The 18,807-nt window shown below is 40.0% G+C and overlaps 1 protein-coding gene across 2 annotated transcripts in view; it reads left to right on the forward strand.

Moving 5' to 3' along the window:
* Nucleotides 1–18,807, forward strand: part of LOC106911422 (thyroid hormone receptor alpha) — an 87,756-nt gene that overhangs the window by 52,900 nt on the left and 16,049 nt on the right. For both annotated transcript variants that reach the window (XM_088008073.1, XM_088008072.1), the window contains exon 4: nt 11,340–11,401. In XM_088008073.1, coding sequence (XP_087864199.1) covers nt 11,340–11,401 — 62 coding nt within the window. The remainder of the gene's footprint in view (nt 1–11,339; nt 11,402–18,807) is intronic.

An 18,807-nucleotide genomic window follows, 5' to 3' on the forward strand; every position in this document is an offset into this window, starting at 1 on the left:
AAAAACATTTGGAACAATTAAGAGAAAGTTTTGAGAGCAAATTTGACGGACAAAAACTATAATTTCACATCACTGAAATGAGTGTGCTGACACTTTAAAAGCATCATTATCATTTTATCAATATAATTAGACCGTATGTGTTAAAATTGGTTTCCAATTGGTATCAATTAAACACCCCAACTATTAGGGAGAGAAAAAAAGATTCTTTCTGCAGTGACATGTTTAATGGTCAGCAAGTCGTCCATAACCTTTTTAAAGGAAAAGCAAAGCAATAGACTGAACGAAAAAGATTATTAAACATTTATTAATGTTTAATAATGCAGTATACAGTATAAATAAAGCAACTTTAATAATATATATTTATTATTAATATATATTTTTTAAAGAATCAGAAGTGTTCTTGTTCACATACATTCTTTTCCTAGAACATAATCTATAACACAGTAGACGTCGTCATGTCTTCAAAACAGGTTGCTGTCACATCAAAAATATTGAGCATTGCGTATTTTTTTAATCTTTTTTTTTTTTTATTATTGTAACGACCCTTGTCAGAACTGCATACTTGAGGTATAAAGTCCATCCGACTGGATGAAAAAGAAAACTTTTACAGGAATGTGTTTTTTTTCCAAGCTGCTCATCCAGTATGGTGTTTGTTAAACCTACCAGATCATCATAAAACTCAGTGTTTTACGTCATCCATGTTGTTTTGCTGTTGTCTGCCCTTACAAACATCAGTGACCATAAGCAACCTCTCCTGCTCTACTCTTTGCTTTGTACACACAGTCTGGACCCTCACCTACTGAGAAACTAATGCTTCCTGGAGCCATGTTGAAGTGTGAAGCGATTGGATCTTTTTCCATCTAATCAGTAATGTTTGGCCGTGGCGTATATAACACACCAGTTTGATGAAACCTACTGGAAATTGTAAGCCTCATCAAACTGTAAACAACTCCTATGGGGAGCAGGACCACTGCATCTTTGCCAGCAATAAATTTTCTTAAACATTACTCTTGCTCCACCTTTAATTGCTCAGTATTTGGAAGCAACATGGAATGAACGGCTTCAGTCACTTCCTCCGTTACTACAATTCAGTCCAGAAAATTGACGTCATCGTTCTCACCTCCTCCTTCCGTTCAATGACCGTCCGGTTGAAATTCTCTCAGAGAAATCAAGCTCAATAGGAGAAATCTCGGACAGAGTACTGAAAGGAAATGAGAATCCAGGGTTATTGTGATGGAAGGGAATGATTGGTCTATGGGTGACTTACAGACATTAAGTCACCACTTAGTAACTGCTTTTGCTTAGTCCAACTTACAAAATCCATGGTTTTTGCATTCTGCTTTTTTTTAAATAGTAGTTGTGTGGTTGTTTACTGTACAGGTAAATTTGCACAGCAAATTCAGAAAGCCTTCGCCTCTCTGTGCCTCCATGAACAGTTGTTAACATGAGCTCATTTGAACTCTTTATTCTCAGGTCATAGGTCAGGGAATGATACACATCTTGCAATGTCATAAGTTCCTTTACAAACACAACCAAAGCTGTGTTGGACGAAATCAGCGAGAAGCCTTTTTATTTTCAAAATCCCTTCTGTAATGTAGAACATTGACTGTGACATGGTTCATAATGATCGAAACAATGTGTGGTACATGTGTTTGTGTACTGTCAGTGGGAAACTAATTTTCCACCTATTCCCACTTAGTTATGCCGTCTCCCCCCTCTTCTCCTCCCCCCACGTAAAATTAATTTATGCTGCTTAAACAATGACATTCACAGGCTTGTCACAGCCGTGGAGGCTTTTCAACTTTACACATGAACACACATGACAGCGGGGATTAGCGCTCGACATGACTCATACGACCAGCCACCGAGCGCGCCTCTCAGCAGCCATGTGATTTCAGGCATGACACTAAGTGATTGCTCAGACAACAGTACGACTGCACATAAAACTACCGCTGTTTGCCTCGGACAACCTTTCCAGTGCTGCTTTTATGTCTTTGGGCAGCTCGGCGTCTGATTCGTCGCTGCGGCTCTGGAATTCACCTTGAGGTGTTGCTAAAGCGGTCAGTCGGGGGGTGGGGAAGGGCGGTGAGACAAAAGGGTGACATTGTCAGTGAAATGAAAACAGCATCAGCAGAGGCGAGAGGTGGAAGAAGGGCGTGACGGCAGATGATCGCAAACGGCAACAAAGACAAATGCAAACTAGAGGGGACGCCGGCCGATGAATGACGCCGAGATGGAGTGTGTTTGTGTCAGATCTGGCGACACGTGTACCTCAAACAGTGAAGAAAACGTGATGCTTTCCGCTCGCCTGTCAAACCACACATCAAAGATGTTGCATTCTGCAGTCTAGTTACACGAGTACTTGCGTTCCCCGCACGCCTGTCCTTATTTCCCCTCAACTGCAGACAGAGCCGATTGCAATATACTCCCTAATTCTGTAAAAAAGAACATATTTCATACATTTTGGCTTGTCATTTCTAAAGTGTGTCCTCAAATTGAAGAGTTCAAATGCAACGGGTGGCTTATTGCAGACAAAAGTTGCTGGTTAACTCCTTCAAAGGGAAAAAGGTCTCATGCCATTTTAAAAAGCAGCAGAGCAGAAGAATGTGCACATAAACAATTGCATGCGAGAACTGAATGTCAGAAAAATGTTCACCCTTATGGTAAAGGTGCCTCCGAACAGCGTTCCTACATGCTTTACCTCGTTGCATTGCCACTGCGCCTCAGATAACCCCTGCTACCGATCATTAAGCCGCGCAAATGTGGATCCAGCTGCAGTTCTGGCCATCAAAATAACTTTTTTTACACTTGCAGCCAAGAAAGATGAAAGAGCAGTCTAATTTAATTATTAGGGCATGTAGCTCTATCTCTGTGTCCTCGCAGGACTTCAGTCAGCCGTACTGCAGAGACTGCATCACCCGGCTGTTATGTAACAGAGTTCACATTAAAGCTTAAGCAAGTTTTGGGGGTGGGGGAAAGAGAGGGAATATTCTGTTTTCAGTTTTATTTTCCTAGGGGGCAAGATGAAAAGAGAGCTAAATATAAGAGAAGAACGACGGAGAACTTGATGAAAAAAGTGACAGGAAGCTAACATAACAAGGTCGGATATCTGTGAAGAGCTTCTTACTGGCTGGTTCAGCTCCGTCTGTACTGTCATGTTGTCATGATACTAACATTTCAAATATGATACCAATGCTAATAAAAACTATGTATATCTGATAACATTGTCGATACCAATATTACAATTTGTCAACATTTGTAGTGTCTTAATTAGGGCAAAACAAACGAGGGAAGATCTAGAGTTCAACCCTCATTTAGAAAAATATCAAATTTAATGCTACATGTTTTATAGGCAGACAGTGTCATTTTATAGCACAATCAAGTTAAAAATATTAACTTCGGTTGTTATAAAAATCCTATATGTATTAAATATGGCTTAAAATAAATTTAACTCCTTGAAATTGGGCCTCTGTCTTTTTTGCGCAGTTCAGTGGTTGCCATGGAGATTAAAAGATTTCTCAAACATGCATGGAAGGATCATAGCAACACTCCAGGTATGTTTTTGATTGCTGAATTCAGAACTTTGCAGGTCACACGTGCATCTCGACCCCTGTCACTATGGGGATTGTGAAGACCCCTCTAGTGACTTTGTAAAGGTCTTTCATAGTTCTAAACATATCTGGTGTTTTTATTAACTTTTTGTTTCGTCTCATGCAGCCTGGATCACATGACCAGATATTCAAATTAGACGATGATGTCATCTAGCAACTGTTAAGCCAGCCAGCCAATAGAGACTTTCTTTGAGGAGGAGTTGAGGGGCAGGAACTCTCTTCAAAGCAAGCCACATCTAAAACTTAGACAAGATAACTCTGGTTTGTGTTTGTATAATTTTTGTGGCATGATGTAGGTTTAATTAAGGGAGTTGTATTGGTTCAACCTGTATCTACAATTAATGGTTGCATTTATACATTTCTGACATAATTCAGGCCATAGCTTTGCATCCATTGCTACGCGTAAGTCGGTCTCCCATTCCTCCATTGACCTGCATGACCTCGGCTCTGAAGACAGAGCACATCTTTGAAATAAGACAAGGAAAGTTCCCTTCATGAAGTAGTTTCTCCAGGATGTTTGACCATATATGAACCCAAATACGTTTGAAGAAAGGATCTCAGCTGAAGATTGAAGAAAATCTTCCTACTTGATGGATAATACTTCCTCCTCATGTTCTCAAAGACATTATTACTCATAGCTGCCCGCTAAGTAGCGAACCCGTTCCTGAGGCCATTGTTCCAGAACCTTGTTTCCCAGTGAAATAAGTATGAGTCCATTTTGCTTCAATGATGTGTGAGGTGAAATAATGTTCTCCTGCTCAATAGCTTTATGAGCTCTGTGCCATATTTTAATGAAATGAAATGAAACAGGCTTATCCTTTTTGTTAGCGATAAGTATACAAACTCCATGGGTGAACTGTCTTTAATGTCTGTGAATCCCACATAAATCCAGGAAGGGACATTTTCCTTCTCAGTGTAAAAAAAAAAGAGATAATCTGCCTTTGACCAGCTAAGTAATATTTTTCCAGGTAACTTAAGACCAGCAAATTTATAATCCCAAGTTAGAAACACCCAAGTCTTTCTAATGAGTCTCTTTGGGTTTTACTGTTGAGAAATCAGGTCACATTTTGCTTTCAAGACTCCAGAGCCCTGAAGCTACTATATTGTACTAGATTGTACTCCAGCGGTCGGAGCTCATCCCACAATCGGTGGGTTTCCAGTTCGATCCCTGGTCACATCCACCTCTGTCGTTGTGTCCTTGGGCAAGTCACTTCATCCGCCTTGCCACCATCAGCATGAATGGGTGAATGACTGAAAGTGGTGTGAAGCGCTTTAGGAACTTGAGAAAGCGCTACACAGGTACAGGTCGTTCTCTGTCCTCTGTCTTTGTAGTTATTGAGAGAAGAATCGTAAAATAAGCATTTCATATGCTGATACAATAACCGGATAGTGGAAATCGACGTGCTGAAGCAAAATATCAACATTTCTGCATAAAACATGACCACAAACTTCTGCTCAATCTTCATTTCCTGAACCTTGCACACGGTGAAGCTCATGTCAGGCTCTGTCTCCCCAGCCTTTCAATAAGAAGCAAAACGAATCCAAATGTTCGTCTTCAACGTGACGGTTGAATCTCTTTGTCTTTCGTTTTTGTAGCTTCGACCCAGAACCGTTTGGACCTCAGAACATCCTACATAGTTATAAAATGGCCGACTGATGGCAGATTTTTTTAGTTTTTAAATTCATTTTTGGAACATTTTGAGTAGATTCTGAATCGTAGTGAATGAGAATCAGGATTCTTCTGTGTGATTCTGTGTGAATCGATTCTTTGGGACACCCTGCTATCCATCCTAACCCCGGTTTAAACTTTAGCAGGACTTTTCCTCTGACCTGATCTGTTCCTTAGTCTTTATGATGCTGTGTGTTCCTCTGGGGCCTTTGACCAAACAACTGAGATAAAACAACACACCGTGTACTAATTAGGTGACATTTAAAGACAGTTGGTTACACTAGTTGTATTTGTGAACATCAGAGTAAACAAGCTTTCCCTTCACAACGATGCTCCACTTTGGGTTAGAGACATAAAGCTGAGCCTGTTTGCACACCATAGACTGCATACAACAGTGTTATGATGACAGAGAGCAAACTACTGCGACCAACAACACACACACTCAGCACACACTCAGGTGCACAGCAAGGGGAGGGTGGACTGGATCACAGAGAGGGAGGCGGGACCAGAGCAGCCTGAGAGCGAGGGAGGGAAATAAACAGAGCGCTCCATCGCTCCGGCCGCCAGTCTGAGAAAGAGAGCAACCACCGCCGCAGATGTTTCAGCCCAGAGAGGCGACTTAAGCCCGACTTCACAGAACTGTTCGAGGATCACTCTGGAGTGCTGCCAGTTGGGGATTTTAAACCTGCGGCTTGCTTTCCCAAGAAAGAGCCTGGATGGCACACTCTGACTGATTCAGAGGAAAAGCTGAGTAGTTTTAATTCCTGCACAGGGAGCAACATGCATATCCTGCAGCCGTACTGCATTAACAGGTTGGTACGGAGGAAATAGTTCATGGAGGCGCCTTCGTGTAGTTTCAGTAGTTTCAGCATGTAGTTTTTGTTCTGATCATAGTGGTCACTGTGCTAAATTTGCAAATCCAATTAGTCGGTCAAGAAGTTTCTCAAGCATAATAACTTTCGATCAGCTAATAATTGAAGCAACGTTAAACAGCTGCTCAGTACAAACACACAGAATCTTCAGACCGACAGTGGGTTGTTTTGCTTTTGATGATCGTGCAGGAGGCAGCAGGCATGTGATTCTCTAAATCCTGTTTGCTAAATAAAGAGTCTGCTGTTAAAATTCCCAGCATACAACGTTTCTGAGCAGCTTTCAGCCTCCAGGCTTTGCTTTCACGTTCCGCCTGTATTGCATTTGTTGGCAAGTTTTATAAATGTTTCCACATTTCAATTTGAATATTAAGTATGTACTCTTACTCTTACTCGCACTTTCAATGCTAATTTAATTGCTACGCCTTCACTAACGATTAAATAATCATAAGACTAAAATACATTGTTATTATTATTATTATTGAGCAAATTATTATTGACTACATGTTATCATGCTTGTAGCGCCCCTATTGGTTAAAGTAACATTTTAATAATGTTTGAAATGCGTTCCGTTGATTCTGGAATCATACTGCCTCTGGTTCCAGCTCGTAACCATGGCGTCACACTGGACAGCCAGCTCTCCTGGACCGCTGCTGCTGTCACTCCTGCTCCGGTTGCAAAAACATGACCTGACTGAATTTAACTGAGAGTTTGTGTTTTTTTTCCCTCATTGCGGGCGTCTTCCCACCACGATACAAACCGAGCGTGTTGTGTTGTAATTAAACCTATAATGTACCCGCTCCACCGTGAAGAAGCAAGAAAAGGAAAATGTCAGCAAAAATTAGCTTTCTTTCTGGTTGGAGAAAGATGGGATTTGACAGCGAGTGAGAGACGTGGAGCCAATGGGAGAGGGAGGCTGGAGTTATCTAATGCTGCTGATGGAGGTTAGGAGAGGGGGGCGAGAGGTTCAAGGACAGCTGCAAAATAGGAAAACACTAGAATGAAATGAGGGGGGGATTTGGTGTGGAAGCATAGATTTGGAGGCAGAGATGGGAAAGGAGATGTGCATCCAGCAGGCGGCCGTGTGTGGATTGGCTGGTGCCGACCTCTCCCTGAAAACGGCAGGAAAGAGGAAACACAGAGAATCACAGAACAAGACAGGAGGCAGTAAAGAGATTACTAAAGGAATTATCTTCATCCTGGAAAATCTGCTTGTGCCGACTACCCATGCATGTGTTCGTCCATTGATATGATTTACTCAGTTCTGAGTAATCCCAAAAAAAACCACTGAAATGATAGAGTGGCCTGTCCTCAGGATACCTGGAGATAGAATGGAATGAGATGTAGGATTTAAAAAGAAATACTAAATTGTGTTCTAGTCCAGGTAAATATTATACACACCCTGATATCCTGTTGTAACCACAGCAGAAGGCGCATGGAAAACAACTGATAAAGAGGAAAAGTATCAGATCAAACCAAAAAGATAAATTTAATGGATCCATCCGGCTCATGGGATGAGATTTGATCAGTTTTCTTATTCTTTCCAACAGAATAATGTAGAAAACAATCAGAGTTAAAAGAATTCAATTCAAATTCAAAAATACTTTTTTGATGCCAAATGGAAATTAAAAGGTTTCCCTTATCTTAGGCGTAGGACCAGGCATATTGTATCGTTGATTATCGTGATAGATTTTGTATCATGATAACTTTGATTTATAGTTTTAACTATTAATTTCAATTAATGACGTTTAAAGTCCCACAAAACTATCAGTACTGTAGGGATTGTTAGATTTACTATTTTCTCCACTGTCCAATGAGAGCATCAATAAATATATATATCAATCAATAAATATCAATACATTTGAAAATATGACTTAAAGCAGGTACTGTATGTAGTTTAGTCAGTTAAGAATGTTTTTCTTATTGTCAGTTTTGTTGTTTTCACAGTAGTGCCACAAAATACTGTGATAAAACTACTGAAGTCCATATCACCCATCTCTGGACTACGGTGGCCGACAGGTGCAAATGCACAGCAAAAGAGAAAACATGCAAACAAAAGAAAAGACACACGCACAAATTAAATGCGGCAAACAAAAAGCAAATAAAATGCAGCAAACAAAAAAGAAGACACCCCCGAATGAAATGCAGCAAACAAAAAAGAAAACTACGGTGGCCCTGATACGGCCACTGGGACCTACCTTTTCCGTTTTCTTAATGTCGTTGTGTTTTCGTTAATGTTGTGTTTTTGTTAATGTCGTTGTGTTTTGGTTAATGTCGTTGTGTTTTGGTTAATGTTGTTGTGTTTTCGTTAATGTCGTTGTGTTTTTCTTAATGTCGTTGTGTTTTGGTTAATGTTGTTGTGTTTTTCTTAATGTCGTTGTGTTTTGGTTAATGTCGTGTTTTTCTTAATGTTGTTGTTTTTCTCTTAATGTCGTTGTGTTTTCGTTAATGTTGTTGTGTTTTTGTTAATGTTGTAGTGATTTTGTAATTTGTAATTGTGCTTCGTTAATGTTGTTGTGTTTTTGTTAATGTTGTAGTGATTTTGTAATTTGTAATTGTGCTTCGTTAATGTTGTAGTGTTTTGCACCTCAGGGCCACCGTACTGGACCCATCATGCTAGCTTAGCTTACACGTCCTTCACCAGAACTAGCTATGTTGGCAACAGCTAGACTGGAAAAATTTAGCTGTTTTAATATCTCGTGTTTGTGATGAAAGAACCCGTCTCAGGGCCAGGAAGCAGAATATTTGTGTTTTGTGATCATCTGTCTTTCTTATATTCAAAAGTATTGCTATTAGTTAACTGGTTCTCACTTTTGCCTACCCCATAAGTTTCACAGCAAATATAAAAACTGCTTTGTTTTCTAAATCTTATTCATCTGCAAAAATATTTACTATTGCTTCCCTAAATATGAGCTTGTTTGTCAAGCTTTGCAAAATCAAATGTTTATGGTGTGTTTATGGAGAGCCTAAGCAGAGTGTAATAATTTATTGACAGAGGACAGTTGCTACTAATTCCTGTTGTTACTAAATTAATCTTTTAGACTCAATATTGTTTTGGGTCATGTGGTAAATTGACCCAGTTGTTAAACCCCCCGTACTGTCCAAACCGGTCCTGGATGAGTCAATATCCCAACGGTAAAACCTCGTTCATATAAACCTTTTCCTGATTGTTTGTCCTTTTTCTGTGCGCTTTCAAGGATTTAGATGCTGAGGATTAAGAGGCGCTGCCGACTTTTCCCGTTCTTTTTGTGGAATCCCTGTTGCCCACTCATCTCTCTTTCAGTGGCAGGAATTTCCAGCTTCCAGCTGTGAATGATTGAATTGAAGTGACATTGGGGTGGGGATAAAAAAATTGGTTGGCTAGATAATTTAGGGTTGGGCCTGCAGCAGCATCCTGTAAATCTGAACAGCTCACTGAAAGTGATATTATTAGACCAAAGTAGCTCCAGGAGGGAGAGAGTTTTTTGTTTTTTGGATGTTGTTTTCCTCATACTCTCGCATTTGGTCTTTCAAGCCCTGAAACTGTTCTTTATGTACAGTTGAAACCAGAAGTTTGTATAGTGAATAAAAAGATACATAGTTAAATTTGACCAAACTTCTCCTGCTTTAGGTCAACTGGAATTACCTGAATTATTTTTATTTGCTAAAGGAAGCAATAATAGGAGACAGGATATGCCAGATTTATTCATTACATCATGTTTTCAAGATTAGAAGTTTACATACATCTCCTGGGTATTTGGTAGCGTTGTCTTTAAACTACATGAATTAGGTCAAATGTTTTGGGTTTCTTTCCACAAGATTCTCCCAATAGTTTGCTGGAGTTCTGGTTCATTCCTCCCGATGGAGCCGGTGGAACTGAGGCGGGTTTGTAGACCACCTCGCTACCACACACCTTTTCAGACCTACCAACAAAATCCTTGTAAGGCTGAGATCAAGGGCTTTGTGATGTCGCACCAGAACTTTGACTTTTTTTTTTTTTTTTTTTTTTTTTTTTTTACTTTGGAACCACTTTGACTGTTTACTTCGAATCATTGCCATTTGTCCAACTACACTCAAGCTTTAACTTTCCTTCTTTAGCTTCAATATTCCCTCATATAGTCTATCCCCTTGATGCCATCTATTTTCTGAAGTGTTACCTGCAGCAAAACACAACACAACATGATTCTGCCACCCCGGTGCTTCTTAGTTGGGATGGAGTTCCCAGGCTTACAAGCATCCCACTTTTTCCTCATTATGATCAAACAGTTGCACTTTAGTTTCATCAGAACACAGAACATGTCTCCAGTAAGGATGTCCCAATCCAGTATGGACATTGGAAGTCTGTCCGTTCCATCATTTCTGTCCAGCAGTGCTTGTATCCCACACACAGACCCAAAGGTTAAAAATAAATAGGTCAGTTGTTCTCATACCTGTTGCTGTTGACTACGTTCTCTGTTTGAGTAATATCACTTGATCAAGCCTTTTTAACATTCCACACTAAAAAATAAATATTAAAATTACGTATGATTTGTCCTGATATTGAATTGGGTCAATATTAGTATTGTTTGATACGCAAAGCTACAATATTGGTGCCGTGTCGGAAGTGAAAAAGTTGCATCAGGACACCCCTAGTGTCCAGAAGTGAAGGTTTTTGTCCCTGTGTGTGTCTGCAAACTGCAATCAGGCATTTTATGTTTTGTGTGGAACATTAAAAGGCCGTTCCTCCTTACTGAGTGACTTTCAGCCCATGTTAGTACAGCACACATTTCACTCTGCATAATGACGCTGTCTCACTGTCCTACAGTAGCATCTTCACCAGGTCTTTGTCCTGTGATTGACCTGCACATTTTGGATCAAAACCCATTCAACTCTGGAACTCAGAACCCGCCTCCTTCCTGAGCGGTATGATGGTTGGACATTCCCATCATGTCTATAGAGGCGTGCAATGTTTTTGAACAGATGAACGAGGAAACCTGAAGCATCTGGAAATTGTTCTCATTTCACTTCCTGGTATCCTGACTGATTTCTTTTGACTTTCCCGTCACGTCCAACTCGACAGCAGTGTGTTCGAGGTGTGGCCAAGAAATACATCCATAGGCATTCCTCCGATTAACTCAAATGTGTCAGTTAACCTGTTAGACATCTCCAAAGCCATGTTATTTTGTTCTTGCTATTATCACTGATCCCTATAATGTTGCTGTTTTCCTCCAGATGGCCAGATGTGCCGAAGAGAAAGAGGAAAAACAGCCAGTGCTCCATGAAGAGCATGTCTGGTAAGGATTGTTAATCTCTTCCTCCCTCATTCGGCTCATGTTTTCACCTCCAAACAGCAGAACGAGCAAAACCGAGCACAATTCAAAACAGGTTCCCGCTGAGAAGCTCAGGCTAGAGGATTCAGCCAGGATCCAGCTGTGGATTCAGTCAGTGACTCCACAGCTGGCTCTCCGGAGCTCTGAGTGGATTCCTCTTTTGCATTAAAGTAATAATCCCCTCTCCACCACTTTCCATTTCCCCTCTGAGGCTTTGTTGGACAGAGTCACCCACCGAGGTGTGATGACCTGCTCAGAGCTGGTGATAGGAATATGAAGGCTCGGAGTTTAAGTGAACTGTTAGGTGAAGTATTGTTATTTAAAACATAGGAAATGAATACAGGAACATCCAATGTCTCATGTCTTTGTACCACTCAGTGGGTCAGAAAGCAGTTGATACTTCACTTTTATTAGCATGGTATTCAGCATTACATTTTTTATTGTTTATTTTATTTTATTTGTGTAAAGTGTGAAAAGTAAGATGCATACAGATGGGAGCAGGGTGAAATAAGTTTATTCTTCTGCCTGCCTCCTTTTCAAATAAATAGTTTTTAAACTACATATGTTTTATTTCATAAAACTTTCACCTGCCCAACAAATCTTAAAGGAATCAGATTTCTCTTTAAGAACTATAAGAAACTATTAGAACAGCATTGTAGATATTTTATTTTTATCCTATTCTAAACATGACTGCTCATTAATTATTTTAGTAGCAGAGAGCAGTTTCTGTAAAATAAATAAATAAATAAATAAAATTAAAAAAAATAAAAAACTATATATTGTTTTAAAAAATAAAAAAACTATATATATACATATAAAATTACACACACACACACATATATATATATATATATATATATATATATATATATATATATATATATATATATATATATATATATAAAATGGGAAAAAATGGGTCCAATCTTTATAATTTTCAGACAGTGACTCGTCCATCACAGCATTAATGCATGAACACACCGGTGTCAAGAGGTCACTGTCATCTCCATTACTGCATGTTAGAGAAGTCATGTGGCTACAAACCAGGCCATAAACAACACAGTTCCACCAATCTACCATGAAGGGTTGTTTCTGACATGCTGTCTGTCTGTTTGTCTGTTGCTGTTTTTGCTTTTACATTTAGTTATTTGGTCAACTTTGCAACCAAGAGAGAACTTTTGTATTCTTTTGAAAGAAAAAGAAACTTAGACCTTTTTTCTAGCAACCTTTCTAAGTAACCCAAATCAGTTCAGCGTTATTCCAACTGCACTGTGATGAACTTTAGCATTTAGCATGCTAACTGAGGCCTGTAGAGTCTGATCAGCAGCAGGGAGGTTTTATTTTTTCTGAGTAGTCCAGCAGTTGAACTCAATTTGAACTTTCTGGTTGGCTGTCCTCAATGCTGTCCACTAGAGTCTACTCAGATAGCTGATTGCTAACCATTGAATTCTTGTATAAACGGTAAAAATCAGCGTATTTTGTTCTCTGCAACGCAGCTGCAGTTCAGGGTGGCACAATTCAAAAAATGAAAGGCATCAGATGAAAATAAACAAATATTCAAGCGACATCTCAAGAAATGAGCGAGAAAGCAAAATAGAGACGACATTAATGGGCCAGAAAGTGAATCTGAGGTTATTTTCACACCTGACAGTCTGGTTGACTCAGTTCAATTGGGGACCAAAGTGGAAACATTTGTTCCATTTTCAGCCGGTGTGGTTCTCTTTCACACTGACTGAGTTTGTCAAACAAAACAAACTCGTTGAAAAACCTGTTCCCTCCCTCACCTGTGGGGGCGCTTCACTGAGACCCACTGAAGGAATCAACTTAAAAACCCCTGAAGAAGACACTGAGCACAACTTCCTTCTTAATGAAATGTAAAGAAAAATGAAGTGGCTTCAGCTTTCAGCGCTTGTATGATTTCTCTTTTGTCTTCGGTAAAAGACCACAAGTCATTTCTCCCACCAGCGCTGTACTAAGGCGTTTTGCTTTGGTTGTATTTACCCAGAATGCCTTGCGCTATAGTTTGCTTCGGGGTGGCTTCCAAAAGCAGGCACTGGAGTGTAGGAACCGCCCCAGTTTCACTTCAACCAATCTGCGACCTAGGTTTATAGGAGGACCAGAGTTTGCCTTCGATCACACATTCACACCTCCACAAACCAGCCGGACTGTCTTGGCAAACGAACTAGGATTTGATTGAAGCAAACCAAACAGGGCTGGTGTGAATGAACTCTGAGTCTCTCATCAGAGGCATACAATAAATCTAACTTATATTGATCTATGTGAATTGCCTGCATTGAACTCATGGTTTACATCAGAGACCTACAGGCTAACCTTTGAGACTATTTGCAAACTAACTTCTTGCTTTGAATAAAACAATAACAGTAATAAAACTAACACTTATGATCAACACCTGGTTGTCAGCTGAACAAAAGGCTTTAGATGGACCTCTGCTACTCCTGACTGATGGTATAATATGTCGTGTGTTCTTTGTAGTTTTGGCAAATCCCCTTTTATTCTTAAAAATGAGAACTTTTCTTCCTGGATTGTTGTCTTCTCTGCTTTCCGGGTTTTGATTATCTAAACTATATTCTCAGCAGACCAAATCATTGACATGTCTTCTATTAAAAATGATACCAGGGGGGCGCTGGTGAGCAAGATATGGCGTAAGACGTACTTTTCAGAGCTCCTGCAAAATCCGTAAAAATTACATAAAAAACAGCATTAACCACGCTAATATTTGTCGAAATATTGGAGAGAAAACCTTAAGATCACAACAGTCGGACAACCAGAACAAAATCATCCTGAATGGCCGAAAAACTGCAAAAGTATAAATACGGAAGCGATGCTAATGCTATAAGGCCTGCTAGGACCACGAGACAGCGGGCAACAAACGACGCGGACCCACCGACAACCACTGGGACTGAAGGCCCAAACATGAGTAACGAAGAAATGAAAGCAGACATTTTATCGTCACTGAGAGGAGAAATCGCTAAAGTGATAAGAGACGAGCTTAAAGGCGCACTAGCGGAAGATTTTCAGGCTATAAGATCCGAACTGCAAGCGGTCCGCTCCGAAATTGCTAACAGCTCAAAGGCCATACAAGCGGAAGTGGACATTGTAAAGGCGGACATCTTGGACTTAAAAGGGGGTCTTTCAACGTGGTCAGACGAAGTCACTTCACTACAGTCTGCTGTAACAAGCTTACAGAAAGAAATGTCAACGCTCAAAGATAAATGTGAAGATCTGGAGGGGAGAATGAGAAGGTCCAATATCCGCATTGCGGGCATTGAAGAGCTCCCGGGCTCCAGCTCCACACAAGCTGTGGCAAAAATTATCAAAGAGGTTCTGAAGATGGATCGAGACATAAAGGTGGACCGTTCACACCGCACACTTACCGGGAGAAGACCGAGGGACCGTGAGACGCCAAGAGTCATCATCGCTAAATTACATAATGACGGGGACGCGGCGGAGATCCTGAGGAGAGCCCGAGACAGAGCTCCGCTCTTTTACAACGGGCACCGCGTCGCCTTCTTCCCCGACTACACGGCCAGCGTAGCCAAAGCAAGAGCCGCTTTCACGGAGGTGCGGAGGGCGCTGCGGGGCACCAAGGACGTCCGCTATGGCCTCCTCTACCCGGCCCGATTTCGGATTACATATCATAATGTTGAAAAGGAGTTCCTTGACCCCAAAACAGCCATGGAATACGTCCGGAACAATATTTCCCCGACAGAGACAGTCGAATAAAGGTACCGTGAGCTCATAGAGACAATAATATCAGAAAAATAGTTTTCATCGTTATGGCTAACTTTCATACAGCTCTCTCCATAAGTTTTATGAAGATAAATCTATAGATTTGATGATACGAGCAAATATGCTGTTTTACTTTAGATTCTTTTTTTAAGGTTTGCAGGAGCCTGTGCAGTATATTTGAAGTTTACGTAGCTATATTATTTACTCCATTGTGACTTTTGTGTATTTCTTACCTTGTACATGTCTAAGCGCACCTGCTGCACACTCACATTCAATCTTGGCTGTGCACTTTAGCGGCTTATTTAGCTGCTGGGGACTATGTCCCAAGTACTTAAACATAGTATTTACCTGTTCTGTGTTTTTCTAGTTCTGGTCCCTCTGTTCCCCGGGGACCCTGCGCAATTTTTTTCTGTAAACTTATTTTCTTTCTGTTATTCTTCTGCATCATTACTTGTTCATACTCATTCTGTTGAGACTAGAGATGCTGATTACAGTTGTCAAAATGTTGCTTTATCCCCCTCTGTTTGGTTCTGTGGACATTGTGTACCTATATTCCTTAGACCCCTCACAGATAAGACAGTGTTATGCATAAAGGGTGTGTTGTCATTCATATTTTTTGAGATGTCAAAACATAGATGGTGTAGAGATAATGGGTGACCCACTTAAAATTGTAACTTATAATGTAAATGGGCTCCACAATCCAGTCAAAAGAAAGAAAATATTGAATCAATTAAAACAAATTAACTGTCACATAGCTTTTTTGCAAGAAACCCATCTGTCTGATACAGAGCATGAAAAATTAAAAAAGTCTTGGGCAGATAAGGCTTTCTACTCATCTCACCGATCGGGGAAAAAAAAGGGTGTTGTCATACTTTTGCACCGGCAGGTTAATTTCACACAAACGCTGTTACATAGAGATACAGAGGGAAGATATGTATTGGTTAATGGTACAATTGATGGCATAGAAGTATCGCTTGTAAATGTGTATGCGCCCAATACAGATGCACCTGAATTCATAAAGTCACTGTTTAAGGTAATAGTACAGCACAGTACCGGTCTGTTGCTGCTGGGTGGGGACTTCAACTGTATCCTGTCACAAATATTGGACAGATTACCCACTCCAAAAACCCCGCTCCCTAGAATGAGTAGGATGCTTAAATATCAGATTATAGAGGCAGGAATTGTAGACGTATGGAGAAGCAGTTTTCCCAGAACTAAAGACTTCACTTTCTACTCGAGCAGGCATGCATCCTACTCTAGGATCGACTATTTTTTTACTCCAAAGTCAGAGCTGCATAGAATAGTAGATATAGAAATATTTCCTATTACTATTTCTGACCATGCACCTGTCTTATTAAAATGGGACATAGGACACAGACCAACATCTAAACAATGGAGGCTTAACACATCCCTGCTTAACGACAATGTATTCATTGCATTTATTACAGAAGAGCTTAAGACGTATTTAGAAACTAATATGTCTGTAGAAACATCACCTCTGATAATATGGGACTGTGCCAAAGCATTCCTTCGGGGCCGCATAATTTCCTTCACGTCCGCAAGGAAAAAACTGAAGAATGCTAAACAAAAAGATCTGGAGGACAAAATCAAAGATTTGGAGATTAAACATAAAAGACATGCTTCAGCTAAAATCATGAAGGAATTAAATGCAACCCGCAGACAACTAAGCAGTCTATTGTCAGATAAAGTAGAGGGCAATTTGAGGTTCACTAACCAAAAATATTTTGAATATGGCCAGAAGGCTAGTAGGTTATTGGCATTTAGACTGAGAAAACAACAGTCCTCCAACATGGTTCATAAAATAAAATCTCAAGATACTGTTGAGACAAAACCTGACAAAATAGCAGAGGCCTTTGCGAAATTTTATAAATTATTATATACAAACTCCGATACCTGTAATAATGACCAAGAGCTCACAGATTTTTTAAATAACATAAAATTGAACCACTTAACAGATGAAGCGGCTTCAAAATTAGATCAACCGATTGAGGAATGGGAGATCAAGCAGATAATTAAATCGCTTAAGAACAATAAAAGCCCAGGCCCAGATGGATTTTCCAACGACTTTTATAAAACCTTTATAGACCTTCTGGCTCCTTTGCTACTAAAAGCATATCATCATGCTTTAAAATCCAAAACTATGGCACCATCTTGGACAGAAGCCACGATAGTAGTAATCCACAAAGAGGGCAAGGATCCTACAGACTGCCAGTCCTATAGACCTATATCACTGCTGAACACAGACCTACGCATACTCACTGCAATCCTAGCAAGACGACTTAACAAATTCATCACCCAAATCATACATCCCGATCAGACAGGATTTATCGCAGGCAGGTACTATGCTGACAATCTAAGGCGCTTATTGAATGTAACAAGCATCCTAAAAGAAAGAAAGATTGAATCAGCAATCATATCCTTAGATGCCCAAAAGGCGTTTGACAGAGTGTCCTGGAAATATCTAATTCATACTCTGAAACGCTTTGGATTTGGTCCATATTTTGTTGATTGGGTGCAGACTCTTTACTCCTCTCCACAGGCAGCAGTTAAAGTTAACGGCTTTAGATCTGATAGATTTCTACTAGAACGGGGGTGCAGACAGGGGTGCTCGCTCTCACCCCTCCTGTTCGCCATTAGTATTGAACCGTTAGCCCAAATCATTAGAGATTATGCTAATATTAAAGGGATAGAAATTAACAAGGTAGTACACAAAATCTCATTATATGCCGATGATGTATTACTGTACTTGACGGAACCTAAATCAACAATCCCCCACCTAAAAGAGCTCATCTCTCAATATGGATTTTACTCAGGCTACAAAATTAATATTGAAAAAACGGAAGCTATGGATGTAAACGGCACAATTTCAGATTCCACAAAATTACAGAGTGGATTTAAGTGGCCCAAGAACGGTATCAAATATCTGGGTATTCATATACCTCTATCTCTATGTGACCTTTATGAGGCAAACTATGGCAAACTTCTACGAGCCATTAAAAATGATCTAGAGCGTTGGGATACACTCCCTATTTCTCTGATGGGCCGGGTTGAAAGTATCCATATGAATATTTTACCAAGACTACTCTATTTATTCCAGATGCTGCCTGTGGAGATTCCCAAATCTACCTTTGACACCTTAGACAAAATGATAACTGGATTCATTTGGCAAAAAAAGCGTCCTAGAATCAGACTAAAAACTCTGCAGTTATCTAAACCCAAGGGGGGCCTCAAACTCCCAAATTTAAAATATTATTACTGGGCTGCACAACTTAAACCCTTATTAGTATGGCTACAGAACTGTGCAGATACTCGATGGCTGGAAATAGAGGAAAGCATGTGCTCAGTGCCACTGCAAACATTACCCTTTTTAGATGCTCCTGCAAAGGAAATGACAATCTGGACAAAAAACACCCTCAAAATTTGGAACAAAATACAATCGGCTTTTAAGTTATTAAAACAGATCTCTCCATTATCAAGTATAGGATTCATGAAGTCGTTTGCACCAAACAATTTAGATTCTGGGTTCAAAAACTGGTCTAATTATGGACTATTGCATATCCATCAATTAATTAAAGAGGGAAATTTCAAAACCTTTGAAC

The sequence above is a fragment of the Poecilia mexicana genome, unplaced genomic scaffold, assembly GCF_051168715.1.
Source record: "Poecilia mexicana isolate PSO_F unplaced genomic scaffold, ASM5116871v1 scaffold_8, whole genome shotgun sequence".
Classification (NCBI taxonomy): domain Eukaryota; kingdom Metazoa; phylum Chordata; class Actinopteri; order Cyprinodontiformes; family Poeciliidae; genus Poecilia; species Poecilia mexicana.